We start from the raw sequence: 14,833 nt of genomic DNA on the forward strand, positions 1-14,833 counted from the left end.
CAGAGAATGAAATATATTTCTGTAGCATCTTAACATTTTTAAAGTTAATACAGAGAAGTAGTTTTAAATTTTTATGTCAGCAAAAGGGGAGGTACTCAGAACTAGGGTTGAAGATGAGAATAAATAGTAATTTTGAGAAACACTTAAACCTACAAATATTGGTCAGTCTTTTACAAATTAAAATATAATTGTCTTTTTTAATTTTAATTTTCAGGTTCTTGAATGTATAAAACTGAGTGAAGAAACTACTACATCATCCAGTAGAATTTTTGTGAAAATATTTTTTCAGGAACTGTGTGAATACATGGGTCTTCCTAAACTTAATGCAAGATTAAAGGATGAGTAAGTTTCTCATTAAGCACTTTTTATTCTTGTTGACCTCAGATTTTCTCTAATTATAGCAGACATAAGCCCATCCAAGATTGTAAAACAAGAGCTGAGCCCCCTGGGACTTTCTTCATCCATTAATCACTACTCTGGATCTCATGTTATGTCACACAGGACAACATGCAACTTTTTGGTAGTTTTTAGTTTAAGTGGAGTTCAAATTAATGCATTTTTAAATTTTCTTAGAAAAGAATTATTTTTACATGCTCACTTGAATTCTCCAGTGATATTTATAATTTTATTTTCTTTTTACCCTAATATTAAGCCTTAGAATAGTAACTGATATTATCAGTGGATAGTTTTGAGTGTATATGGCATCTATTAATAATTGTTCAAAAATTATTACATGGAACTAGAGTCTTATTTCAGGATTATTATGTAATCCTCTCTCACCTTTCTTATTTCCTACTTATTCACATTGCCATTTAGGTTGGCTTCTACTCCATTGACAACACCGAAATCATCCTTTCAGATTTCTCAGTGACCACCTGCCATATTCAGTCATCTTTCTCTTTTTTTTTTTTTTCCCCAGTCATCTTTCTCAATCTGCATGCCCCTTCACTTCTCCGCCTCACTTACACATTTGACCACCTGCTCACTTGGCTCCTCACTTTCTGTCAATTCCTCTCTCAGTCTCTTCCTCAGCCTGCCTCTTCAGTGTTCTGAGTTGCACACACTGCCTGAGGGTCATTCCATCCGCTTCTCGTGGCTTCATGTATTTACTCATTTGGTCCCTATCGACTTGACCAGGCTTATCTTCTCTCTCTTCAGCAAGCTGCACTCCAGCCATACCAACGTTGCCAAGCTTGTTAAACACATCTGGCTCTTTCATGCTGCCTTCTGTTTCCACTGCTGGCATTTTCCTCTCTTCTTGATCTGTCTGGCAAACTCTTAATCATTCTTCTTATATTTTACCTTTTTCTGTCAGAAAGTTTTTCCTGACTCCACTGAGTTGTTATTCAGTGTGGTGCTGAAAACCAAATGTCCAAAACCACCTTGTATTGTTAGTGTCTTTCTGGTTGTCTCACTTCATAGATATTGTAATTGTATGGTCTTCATACAATTACAATTATCTGTGATTTCTCCCTTTTGTTGACTACTTCCACCTCTCCCCCGTACTTTGAACAGTTCTGTGTGTGTGTGTGTGTACATGTACATAAACAGAGGAGGTTTTTGAAATTTTTTTGTACATATAATCACTGTATATACGTGTGTGTGTGTAAAAAAGTTTTTTAAAAACCTCCTCCATTGAATAATGACAGAAATCAAGTTTGGTAAATTATTATGTGACCCTACTCATTTCATTTAGATAGTACATAGCCTAACCTAATAAATGACATCAACTAGTTACTTGGGTGTATTTCATTTAGTAATTTAATATGTGAAAAACTGACTGTGTAAAGATTTTGCCTTTTTATCTTTAAGCAATCTGTTTTCTTTTGTTTATTTATTTTTGTTTTTAGAACCCTGCAGCCATTCTTTGAAGGTTTATTACCCCGAGATAATCCAAGAAACACTCGATTTGCCATCAACTTCTTTACTTCTATAGGTCTTGGAGGTTTAACGTAAGGATTATGCTCAGAATTTTATTTTCAGATTATAAAGTTATCTCATAATTGTCTTTGAAATAGAATCTAACAGATTATATTTTAAATTAGGGATGAACTACGTGAGCATCTCAAAAATACACCAAAGGTCATTGTGGCACAGAAACCAGATGTTGAGCAAAATAAATCCTCCCCATCCTCTTCCTCTTCAGCGTCCTCCTCTTCAGAGTCTGACTCCTCTGACTCCGATTCTGACAGCAGTGGTAGCAGTTCGGAATCTTCCAGTGAAGAGAGTGATTCTTCGTCTACCGGTAGTCATAGCTCTGCCTCAGGTATTGATGCTCATTTGTAATTTGGCTTCCTCTTTTTTAATAAATATATTGCTGATATTTATGAAAGAAGAAAATAATTAGATTGCTTATTTTAGAGATCAATTGTTTAAAAGCTACAATTAATAAAAATGGTTCCGTCTATCATTGTTGCAGTCTGTGGTGCAGTACAACATTTATAATGCTGGGGTTGCCTTTTGATATCCTCATTATAGAAATGAAAATATTTCATTGGCAAATACTTACTTGAGTTATAACTGAAATACCATTCATAATGTTTGTAATCTAGTTTATAGAAGCTATCCTGGTGTTTCTATTTTAAAGAAGATTTGAATTTTTACTTTTAATATTAAAGCTTTATGTTTGTAATTGACATATCAAACATTCAGTGTGGACCTCAGATGCTGTATGAGTGTTTACAGAGGGAATATATACGTATAGCTAGCACACAGAACAAGATATACTGGTATTCTCTGTATTCTGATTTGTAATTTCATAAATTAATTTTGCATGTTTTTAACTTTAGTATCATGTATTATGGACTCCTTTTTATTTCTGGCTTATTTTTTTACCGTTATGTTTGAGATGTAGCTGCATTACTGCATTTCGTTGTAGGTAATTCATTCATATTGCTGTGTAGTTTTCTACTGTATGAATACTACAATATTTATCATTTTTACTCAACAGACTAGATTTTTAAGTGGTATTTCCATGTATATTCTCGTACATATCTTTTGATGACCTTATTTATTTATTCACATTTCTACTGGGTGTTTACCTATAGGTGGAGTCATTCTGTCATAAGATTTGCATGTATTTAGCTTTAGTAAATACTGTCAGTTTTCCAACTGGTTATGCCAATATGCACAACCACCAGCCGTGTATAAGAGTTTACTTAGTTCCCATCCTTATTAATACTTCAAATTGGCCATCTTTTTCATTTTAGCCATTCTGGTGGATGTGTAATGGTACTGCCTTGTGGTTTTAGTTTTAATTTGCATTGCAACTAATGAAGTTAAACACCATTTTATACATTACTGGCCATTTGGATTTTTGTGGTCAAGTTCTCAGGTATTTTACTGATTCTTTTTTTGTTTTTTTTTTTTTTTTTTGAGACGGAGTCTTGCTCTGTCACCGAGGCTAGAGTGCAGTGGTGCAATCTCAGCTAACTGCAGCCTCTGCCGCCTGGATTCAAGTGATTCTTCTGCCTCAGGCTCCCAAGTACCTGGGATTACAGGCGCCCACCACCGTTCCTGGCTAATTTTTGTATTTTTTGTAGAGACGGGGTTTCCCCATGTTGGCCAGGCTGATCTTGAACTCCTGACCTCATGATCCACCTGCCTCAGCTTCTCAAAGTGCTGGGATTACAGGTGTGAGCCACCTCACTCAGCCTTCAATTTTTTTTTTAATTAAGTTGTATTGTCTGTATATTTGTAGGTGTTCTTTACATATTCTAGATAATGATATCTTTTGCACATATATGTATGGCAGATAACCAGTCCTATTCTCGTCTCTCTAGCCCTACAAGGCTACTAGAGCTTTGGTGTCTTTCTGTTCCTCACCAGCATCCCTGAATCAGCAGATGCTCCCAGGGAGAAAGTGGTCGTAGAACATCAACTTACTTCTCAATGCTTCTGTCTTCTCCTGCATCTTGTTCCCTCTAGTCCAGGCGTCCCCAAACTACGGCCCGCGGGCTGCATGTGGCCCCCTGAGGCCATTTATCCGCCCCCCCCACCCTCCACGGCACTTCAGGAAGGGGCACCTCTTTCACTGGTGGTCAGTGAGAGGAACACAGTATGTGGCGGCCCTTCAACCGTCTGAGGGACAGTGAACTGGCCCCCTGTGTAAAAAGTTTGGGGACGCCTGCTCTAATCCTTACTTTTCCACTAGCTCTCTGAAGCCTTTAGATTTTTTACTTTGTAAGTGTAGCCTTTTATTTTGAACTAATTTTTGACTTAGGAAAGTAGCAAAAACAGTACAGAGAATTTCCGCATACTCCTCATCCAACTTCCCCTGATGGTAGCATCTTAACATAACAATGGTTCATTTATCAAACAAGGAAATTAACATTGGAACAGCATTATTGAGTAGACTACACATATGATTTGAAAACCAGTTTTGCCACTTACGTTCTTTTTCTTATTTCAGGATTCTCCTTACATTTAATTGTATTCTCAATTTTCTACATTATATGATAGTTCCTCTCAAGCTTTCCCTGTTCTTAATAGCTTTGACACTGTTGAAGTCCTCTGGTCACTTATTTTGTAACCCATCCCTCAGTATGGAGTTTTGTGTGATGTTTTCTCGTTATTAGAATGAGGTTAGACATTTTTGGCAAGAGTACAGTGGAAACAATATGTTGTTCTTAGTGCGTCTTATCAAGGGATTCATAATTTTATTTTGGGTGACAGCCTTGATCACTTGAGTAAGGTGGTGTCCACTGGATGTCTTCAGGAAAACTATTTTTCTCTGTGAAAGTATCTTATAGGGAGATAACTTGATAGTATGCAAATCTCTTTCTCCTCCAGCTTTTACTCACTAATTTTAACATCCATCTTTGGATCTTGTCTGCAACACTTATTTTTACTGTGGTGTTTTCCTAATGGTGATTTTTTATTTGTTTTCTTCTACATCTAGTAATTGAATTTCTTCTGTAAGAAAGCATTATCCCTCTTGTCTCATTTATTTATTTAGTCAACTGTATATATCAATATAGACTCATGGTTATTTATCTTATCCTGTGGGTTAAAGTACAGTACTGTCATTTATTTTGTTCAAATCATCTCAGCTTTGGCAAGTAGGAGTTCCTTTAATTTGGTTTCTGTATACTTTTCAACGTTTTTCAATGGAACATTTTAAAATTTTATCTGACATTTCTAATTATTTTCAGCAGGAGCACAGGTTTTTCACAGTCTTCTCTAGCCTTTCTGGAAGTGGAAATGCTGTAGTAAAAGATGTTTTCAAAGTTCGGTTCTGGTTCATAGTTTCTGAAAAGATCTGTGTTGATTTACACAAGGTCAGCTCTGCTTTCTTTCATTACAGTGTCTTGGTCCAAGTAAGGGATTGTCTGCTTACCCTACATGCAGGTCATTTCTCATTTTGTTTCTTTTGATGCAATATTTCAACCAATGTGGCATCAACACTTTCTTCCATAGCCTTAAATTGAAAGGCTAGTCTTTGCACCTTTGTTCCGTAGCTTGTTATATTTCCAAGTGTTTTACATATTGTATGACAGTCAGAATTCTGGGGTTGTCTGTTTTTTATATTATCAGAGAAAGATTATTTGCTTATAGGAGCTTTCATTCTTGTATTTAAGTGTACAAACGTTCATTTAACATTCACAATTTTTATATTCTGCAGAATATAAAAATTTTTTCATGGTATCCATTTTGAGAACAGATGATAACACAGCATGAATTTCTTCAATAAGGAAGCTTGCTGATTCAAAATTAATTTGCCTTCTCATACAATTTCAGTAGAGAACTTCGTTTTATTAATGAAATATTAAATAGCATAAGACCAGTATGAACTGCCCCAAAATTAGGAAATTGTAAAACAAACATAGCAAAGGGAGAAGAGACTGCCTATTGTTATGTGGGTGGGTTTTTATATCAGGAAAGCCTGAGAGTAGTGTACAATAGAGTCAGGGGGACGTTGGTTTAGCACAGAGCCAGATGGCTTCTGCTTGGGTAGCTGCAGCTCAGCTGAGCTGTTTGATAGGAACCAGAGAAATAGGTCCTTAGTGGCAGACCAACTGACTGTCCCATGTGCCAAGGGTAGGCATTTAGCAGAAGAAATAGAGGTTGCTACAGTGAGATTTACCAACCTCTAGGTAGAATTAGGGTGACGAGAGGCACTTTTCTATCATATTTTCTCTTTCCTGCGTCTGCATGAATTTGACAGACATTTTTATTATTTTAGCATCTTTGATTTATGCACCCAAATTAAATAACAGATAAACTGATTAAATTTGTTTTGTTGCTTAAAGTGGTAAGTTATTTAAGTATAATCATTTTGTATTTATAGTTGGGATTATATCAGCAAAATTAAATTATTTGAGTTCTTTTTAGAAGAATTTCTTCAGAAACGAAGCATTTGTGGCTCTAATAAAGCCTGTGACTGTCAATCTTAACATATCTGCTCTTGTTGATGTATTTAGTGCCTCTCTGCAAGTATCAGAGAGGAGAACTATTGTTTTGGCAGGAAGAGGCCTTTCACTGAGAAATATATATTCGTACTGTTAAGCAAACCCAGTCGTTCTACTTCTCCTGTGTTTAGGAAGTGATTGCTAGTTTGTGTTAGCATTGTTTTTTGATTAGGTACCACATCTGACATAATATTCCTATGAATAACACACATGGATGGAATTTCAATTTTTGGATTAAATTTGTTCAGTGGAAATCTATTCGAGTCATTTTCTAAAAATTTTTACATTTGCTATAAAATTTCTTTTTACTGTCTTGAATCTAAAGATCAAAACAGTACTTTGGTAACTAATGTTGAGATATTACGTATCCCCTTTCCTTCTTTCTTTACTTTCCTCCTTCCCTCCTTCTTCCCCTTCCTTCCCTTTTTTTTTTTTTTTCTGGGCAGAGTCCTACTTTGTTACCCAGGCTGGAGTGTAGTACATACTTTATTCACTCAACTTTTGCCTCCTGGGCTCAGCTGACTCTCTCACCTTAGTCTCCTGAGTAGCTGGGACCGTAAGTGCGTGCTACCACACCTGGCTAATTTTTGAGATTTTGTAGAAAAGGGGTTTCACTACATTGCCCAGGCTGGTCTGGAACTTCTGGGCTCAAGCAGTCCACCTCCCCACTGTCCCTGCTTCCAAAAGTGCTGGGATTACAGTCATAATCTGCTGTGCCTGGCCTGAGGTGTCGTATATTTGTAAAAGTTAAGCATTGTTAAGACCCTGTGTCATCAGACCTTCCATTCAATCAATTTGGTTTTGTGTCTAGTTTATCTGAGTTAGTAAACCTACAGTGTATCTGTAAATGTGATTATTGTAATTATGAAATTAAGATTGAAATAAAAGCTGTCTTTTATTTTACATTTGCAGCTAATGGTGTAAGAAAGAAGGGACATGGGAAGACCAGAAGTAAAGAAATAGATAAATTGATCAGAAACCAGCAAACAAATGATAGGAAACACAAAGAAAGAAGACAAGAACAAAGGCACCAGGAAACAAGGACTGAGAGAGAAAGAAGATCAGAAAAACACAAAGATCAAAATTCAAGAGATTCAAATTGGAGAGATCCTGTAACAAAGTACACATCAGACAAAGGTGTTCCTTCTGAACGAAATAACTACAATAGAGTTGTGAATGATATATACCAAGAAATGGATATAGATTTGGAAAATAAGCATGGTGATCCCAAAAAGAAGAGAGGAGACAGAAGAAATTCTTTTTCGGAAAATGAGAAGCATAGACACCGAAATAAGGATGGTGACAATTTTAGAAGAAAAGATCGATCAAAGTCAAGGGAAACGAATAGAAAACACTCTGGCTCAAGAAGTGATGAAGATAGATACCAGAATGGTGCCGAGAGGCGATGGGAAAAATCTAGCAGATACTCTGAACAATCCAGAGAATCAAAGAAAAATCAGGACCGGCGGAGAGAAAAGTCTCCAACAAAACAAAAATAATTCTACAAAATGGCATAAACTGGACATGCCTTATATTCAGTTGAAGCATATTATTTTTTACTTTGATCAACAAACTTTATAGAGAATTCTTGTATAAAGTAATGGTTTGTATTTGTAATTTTTAAAAATGTTTTCATGTTTTATAATTGATACATCTCAAGGCCCTACACATAAAATTGAGAAGATTCACCAGAAATGGATGTAAGTCTCACTTATATTTTATGAATAAAATTATCAAATTGCTCATTGATTCAGTCATTTTTTTTAATTGACAAAATTTTTTTGAATTGTTTAAGAAGCTGTTATAGTGAATTATTAGTGCTTTCGTATTTCTAACTGAAGACCAAAACAGGTGAACCTTTTCAGTTTAACATTTTTGCTTTGTTAATGAGATGTCATGAATCTTTTTCAAGTGGTCACTTCTTTTTTAAAGCAGAGGATTTATTACAATTTTCATATTAGGCTTTGAACAAAGTAAATAATGTGTAATTTGTTTACAAGTGTTGGTAAAGCTAGGTGTATGTTAGTCTTTAAACCAATACACATTTATACTCACAGGCAACATTTCTTCTCTCTGGACTGCTTGATCCCATTTAATTGAAATTCTTTGTGATTAGTACATTTTTCTCGGCCTTGAAGTTTTGTCACTGTTGAATTAATATATATTTAATTTTTAATTTTGATTAATAGATCATTGGAAAACATACAGTTGTGAGATATGCAAGCAGCCTAACTGTAATTTGTTTTTTATACAAATTTTAAGAGTTTCCATCATTGTAAGTGTCACTGATTAATTAACATGACCATATTATGTATTACTTTTGAAATAAATATTGCCTCTGAGATCTTAGACTGGCTGGCAAACATTTGACCTTACTTGCTTAATGTAGACTTCTTGTGCTTACTCACCTTAAAGGTGCATATAGTTTGTTTTAGCCAATGTTTGGTTTCAGGAATACTGAGGCCACCATTTTCATGTTTAGTTTTTGGGCATATGCTGATTCAAAATGTTTCCTATTTTTGTTGTTTAACTTGAGTGTAAGTAACAATAAAATTCATGTAATTAAATATCCTTGCCTTCTCCCCACCAACTCACAAAAAGCGTTCATTTGAATGAGGTAACTTAGATAAATTCTTTTTAGTGTTTTCTCCCTTTGTGGTGATTAAAATTTGGTATCATCGGAAGGGACTGTCATAGACATAGTGCATTCCACAGAACTATAAACTGAGCAAATTGGATTTAACCAACATGTAGGCCATAAGTCCTAAGGGAAATAATTTATTTTTTTACCCAAACCCTTATCTTCGGCGGTGGTAAAAAGAAAAAAATAGTAGACTAGGAATTTTAATTTACTTTTTTCACTTAAACCTTAGTTCATGACTTTTACATGTACATATGGGAACCCATTCTTTCCATTAAGTGTTTAACACCTTAGAGTAGGATTCTTTTTTAATGTTATTAATATGTATTAAGCTTTTACTATTTGCTCAGGTTTGTTTTAGGTGCTAGAAATAAAACTGTAAACAGTGTTTCTATGCTTTGGGGCTTATAGGTCAGGGGAAGGAGATGGTAAACAAAGACAATAAATAAATATGTGATATATCTAGTAGTGATAAGTGCTGTGAAGTAAAGCAGAGAAAGGCAAGACTGAGTGATTGGGAGACAGGGTGTATAGAAGGTCAGGGCAGTTCTCTGATAAGTTGATGTTTGCCCAGATACCTGAACAGAGTGAGTGCTTGAGACATGTGGATTCCTTGGGAAGAACTTTATAGGCAGAAGGAACAGCTGAAATACAAATGATTTTTGATAGCAAATAGCCTGGAAATTTTTGTTAACATTTTCTATTCTACTTAATTTGTGTTTTGTCGTGTGTGTGTGTGTGTATGTGTGTGCGCGCTCCTCACTACTTTGTATGCTCTTCTACAAGCAATTAATGCCTAACTACCTCTAGCAGAAGTATTTTAAGTGAATCATATCAGAAGTAGAGACCATAGCTAGATTGAGAAACTATCCTGTTCTGCCTTCAGAATGCATTTCTATGGCATCAACTGTGATGCATTCACATGTACCGTCTGCTACTCAGGCAGCCTTTTCACCTTCATCTAGTTAATGTGTAAACAAGAAACATGTTGCCTATGTTTGCAGTTTCTATATTTTTACACTATTTTTAGAGTTAGCATTTTTTAAGGATCAACTGAGTTCTAGATATTTTGCATGCTCATTCCTTTTCAGCTTCTCAGTTTCCTTGCTTCCGAAGTTCTAATTCTACATCCCTAGCTACCTGCTCCCATTGTCGTCCCTTTAGGTTGACTTTCAAATCATACCACCTCTGAAATCCCTCCTTGAAGCATCATACTTTGGCAACTGCCCATCCAGTTCACCTCCTTTAGTACTGTTATTCTAGAAGTCCTTTCACCTCAGCAAACCTTCTGATCCATTGACTTCATTGTAATCAATTACCAGTCCCTGCTCATGCATTTCTCTACTTCCCTCATTCCATGATCTGTCATTTGAATAGATAAATGAACAAATCAACAAATTTAATTCTTTCAAAACAACCCCGCGAGAATTGGTATTGTCTTCCCACATCAAAGAAGAGGAGACTGAAGTCCAAGGAGACTAATTAGGCTCAGGCCACAAAGTTGGTAAGTAATGGGATTTAACTCCAATCATCTTCATTCCAAAGCATAACTGGAGGATGAATTAAACCCGGAGAGGAGGACTTGAGAATCAGCTCTGTCTCCTAGCAGCTGTGTGAACTTAGGCAAGTTATTTCACTTTTCTGACCTGATTCATCTTTAAAATACTTGTGTCTACCTTACACAGTTGTGGTGAAAATTATATGAAATAATGAAGTCAAAGGGCCTAGAGTAGCATGTAACCCAAAATGCGCATTCAACAAAGTTTTTTCACAGTGCAGTAAAGATTTGGAAGAAAATTCAGGCTCATCAACTGGTTTATTATGATTGCTTCATTCCATCTGTAGTTTTAAAAAAATGTGTGTTAAAATACCAACAGCAAAATGAATTGATTTTTCTGGAGGCAAGGTGTGACAGAGTAATTATCCATCATTTCTATCATTGTACCTGTTTGCCAGATGTACATCCCCTTTTAGCTCAAGCATCCTGCTTGCTGCGTCTTACACAACTACCTCACGTTTCTCAAATGTGTTATCAGAAACAAAGGTTTTGGTTATCCGTGATAGTTATGAGTGAAGTTTTTTATTCTTGAGTTACTTTGTTTACACCAGTTTCATTTTGATGTAACTTATGTGTATCCCCCCCCCAAAAAATTCATAGATTAGCAGATTAAAATCTTCCCCATAGATTTTTTTTTTCAGAACACTGATGCTTTTGTTTTCCAATTGGATTCTCACTTTTTCCAATGTAGCCAAATGTCCTTTTGTCTGATCTTTCAAGTTCTTTCATTCTGTTCCCTGTATATTTCACAGAATGTTTCTTCAGCCAAGCAAACTTTAACACCCACTGTTACTTTAGCAGAGAACGTAGAGTGCCCACTGTGACATCTTGGAAACCTGTTCCCTTAACATGGACATTTTTCACATTACACACTTTGAAACACTCACTGAAACATCTCGAAATGGTGTTTCTGGCTGTCATCTCGTGTGTCCCCTCCGCCTTGAATATGGTCTACAACTTCCATTTATACTCACCCACATGTTGCTAAATCTCATTAAAAACCTGAGGCTGTTGCCTATCTCCAATTAGAGCTTAAGTTTCTTGAGTTGATTAGTTGTATCTATGCATTTTATGTTTACTAGACATAAAAATGAAGACAAGTCTCTACCACTCCCACGTTCTCCTGCCACCCAAAGTTCATGATTTATGATGAGAAACTAAGCTATTGAGTTCATCTCAGATCATCCTAGGCACAGGTAGAAGAAGCAATGAGACAACTACCCAGGTGTGCATGTTCGTGTGCATACTGCAGAAAAGAGCACAAGTTCTACTGGCTGAAGTGAAGGTAAGTATTTGCTTTTAGGAAAAGACCCAGATTTCATATAGAGTAACTTAGTACCATTTAATTTGAATGCTATTTGGCAAATGCAAATTAAGTCTGACTGGATTTCTCATCTCACCATTACCACTTTCTGGCTGTTGACATTTAGGCAGATCTTTGAACCTTTTAGTTTTTTCACCTGTACAGTGGTACAATTATAGCACCTCCCTCAAATGGTGGGTGATCTCTGTGGCACACTTAGAACAGAGCCTGCAACTAAGTGCTCAGTCTGCTATTATTGCTGTTACTGATTTTATTCTTACCATTGTCATTAAAGCTGTCATAATGCCACTAGACCAGGATTTGCAAACTCCAGTATCTACAGGGGCCAGGTGAATATCACAAATGAGACAAATTGGGTAGTGAATCGGAGTCATTTAGAGCAGCAACATTTATTCAGCTTCATACAATTCTACCTGTAAAAATGAAGACAAGGTTGACCATCTGCCTGATATTTGAAAGAATTAAAGAATCAATTTTTATATAGCTTCTGATTTTTAAATGTTGACAAGTATTAAACAGGCCAGAACTAAGCTGTCCAAACAAAATAATCTATAGGTAAACTGTAGCTAATTTGTGACTCCACTCTAGACTCTTAAAAACGGTTACTTAATTTTGGAATGGCACTGTTTGTAATACAAAGAAGGTCGTTTTTCAGTTTCTGCTTCTTATAGAATGGGAGGATAAGGTCCTTCATCTTTCTTGAAAAACCTTTTACTTTGCTAACCTCAGCAATCCCCACTAGCTAAATTGCTCTAAAACTTTTGTCAAGTTTTAGTTCTGCACTAAATGGCCTACTTCCTCCCTGTAATCCAGGGATGGAAAATACGATTCATTTTTCCTCAAATCTGCATATTTTCTAATGTCCTGCAATTGGTTCCAGCAATCTCCCATCACCTGAGTTTTTATTGCTATTCTATGTCCAAATCACCACATTTCTTTGGAAAAACTTTGGCATGTATCTGTATCTTCCCACATGAACTGCTGTCACTATAGTTCTGGCCCTTTTTACTTTCTCTTTTCTATTTGAACTGTTAACAGTAGTTTATTGGTCATCTCTGCAGTGTGTCAGGTACTCTGCTAGTTGCTGAGGACACAAGACATGAGCAACAGAGATCTATTCTCAGTTGAGCCTAAATTATTGCAGGAAGAAGCAGAAAATAATCAACTTCTAAAAAAAATAAAAACTTATACTTTGAAAAATGTTAGCCATTCAGAAAAGCTGAGAGAATAATGCAGTGACCACTTACGTATCATCCACCTAGAATCAGATTAATTGAAAGCATTATTTTCACCCTGTCACTGCCTTATATGTTGAAGCAGTGACTCTTCCAGCCTATAGGATAAATGTAAATTTTCACCCTGTTACTTTTAGTGTTTTTTTTTTTTTTTTGAAGTTCAAGTTCAACCTGTCTTTCCTTAATGTTTGCTGTAGGAGCTGCCATCCTTTAAGCACGACGATGTGACAGGCATGTCAGTGTCTAATTTTTACAGGAACAACTGTAAGGTAAGAGATTTCCCAGTTTTACAGCTTGCACACTTGTGTTTACCCAGCCAAGATGTGGCAGAGACAGGACTCTGTCATCCACATGATCCCACTTGACAAGTGAAAATGTTTTTTGCTGATTACCTTGCCACACAAACCCTGCTGGACAGGGCTGGTTATTTACTGTCCTGAAAAGACACTGTTCTTTCTTATCTCTGGATGTCTGCCTCCAGTGTACCCTTCACTTGAAATAGGATTTTCTGTTTGCCTATCCAAGTCTTTAAAAACTCAGCACATCTACCTTGCTACTCTCATAAAGCATGCAATTCAAACCCCGTGTGTTAAAAGGCCTTTTAATCAGTACTTAATGCATTGTACATTGAAATCATTTTCATCATTTATCCTTTTTATAAATTTCAGCTTTTATTTTATTTTTTTGAGACAGAGTCTTGCTCTGTCATCCAGGCTGGAATGCAGTGGCACGATCTTGGCTCACTGCAACCTCCACCTCCTAGGTTCCAGCAATTCTCCTGCCTCAGCCTCATGGGTAGCTGAGATTACAGGCATCTGCCACCATGCCTTTCTAATTTTTGTATTTTTAGTAGAGACAGGGTTTCACCATGTTGGCTAGACTGGTCTCAAACTTCTGACCTCACCGTCTGCCTGCCCTGGCCTCCCAACGTGCTGGGATTACAGGTGTGAGCCACTGTGCTCGGCTTCCAGCTTTAATTTTAGATACGGGAATACATGTGTAGGATTGTTACACACCCTGGCAATGAGCTAGAAGCTAATAGGTAGTTTTTCGACTCATGCCCCCATCCCCATCCCTCCCTCCCCTCTCTAGTGGTCCATGGTGTCTACTGTTCTCATGTTTATGTCCATATTTGCTCCCACTTCTAAATGAAACATATGGTATTTGGTTTTCTGTTCCTGTTATCTGCTTAAGATAATAGACACTAGCTGCATCCATGTTGTGACAAAGGACATAATTTCTTCTTCTTTTTTTTTTTTTTTTGAGATGGAGCCTTGCTCTGTTGCCAGGCTGGAATGCAGTGGCATGATTTCAGCTCACAGCAACCACTGCCTCCCGGTTTCAGTGATTCTCCTGCCTCAGCCTCCCGAGTAGCTGGGACTACAGGCATGCCCCACCACACCCAGCTAATTGTTACATTTTTTGTAGAGAAGAGGTTTTACCATGTTGGCCAGGATGGTGTCGATCTCTTTACCTTGTGATCTGCCCACCTCTGCTCCCAAAGTGCTGAAATTACAGGCATGAGCCACAGTGCCCAGCCGACTATTAAATTATTATTATTATTATTATTATTATTATTTATTTATTTATTTTTTTGAGACGGAGTTTTCGCTCTTGTTACCCAGGCTGGAGTGCAATGACGCGATCTCGGCTCACCGCAACCTC

General features: G+C 36.7%; 1 protein-coding gene across 2 annotated transcripts in view; it reads left to right on the plus strand.

Annotated features, from left to right (window-relative positions):
* Positions 1–8,159, plus strand: part of CWC22 (CWC22 spliceosome associated protein homolog) — a 59,890-nt gene extending 51,731 nt beyond the window's left edge. For both annotated transcript variants that reach the window (XM_039470104.2, XM_074399394.1), the window contains exons 17-20: positions 215–342; positions 1,851–1,952; positions 2,046–2,266; positions 7,323–8,159. In XM_039470104.2, the coding sequence (XP_039326038.1) occupies positions 215–342; positions 1,851–1,952; positions 2,046–2,266; positions 7,323–7,909 (1,038 nt within the window). In that variant the 3' untranslated portion in view covers positions 7,910–8,159. The remainder of the gene's footprint in view (positions 1–214; positions 343–1,850; positions 1,953–2,045; positions 2,267–7,322) is intronic.
* Positions 8,160–14,833: the final 6,674 nt, after the last annotated feature.

This window comes from Saimiri boliviensis, chromosome 5, assembly GCF_048565385.1.
Source record: "Saimiri boliviensis isolate mSaiBol1 chromosome 5, mSaiBol1.pri, whole genome shotgun sequence".
Classification (NCBI taxonomy): Eukaryota; Metazoa; Chordata; class Mammalia; order Primates; family Cebidae; genus Saimiri; species Saimiri boliviensis.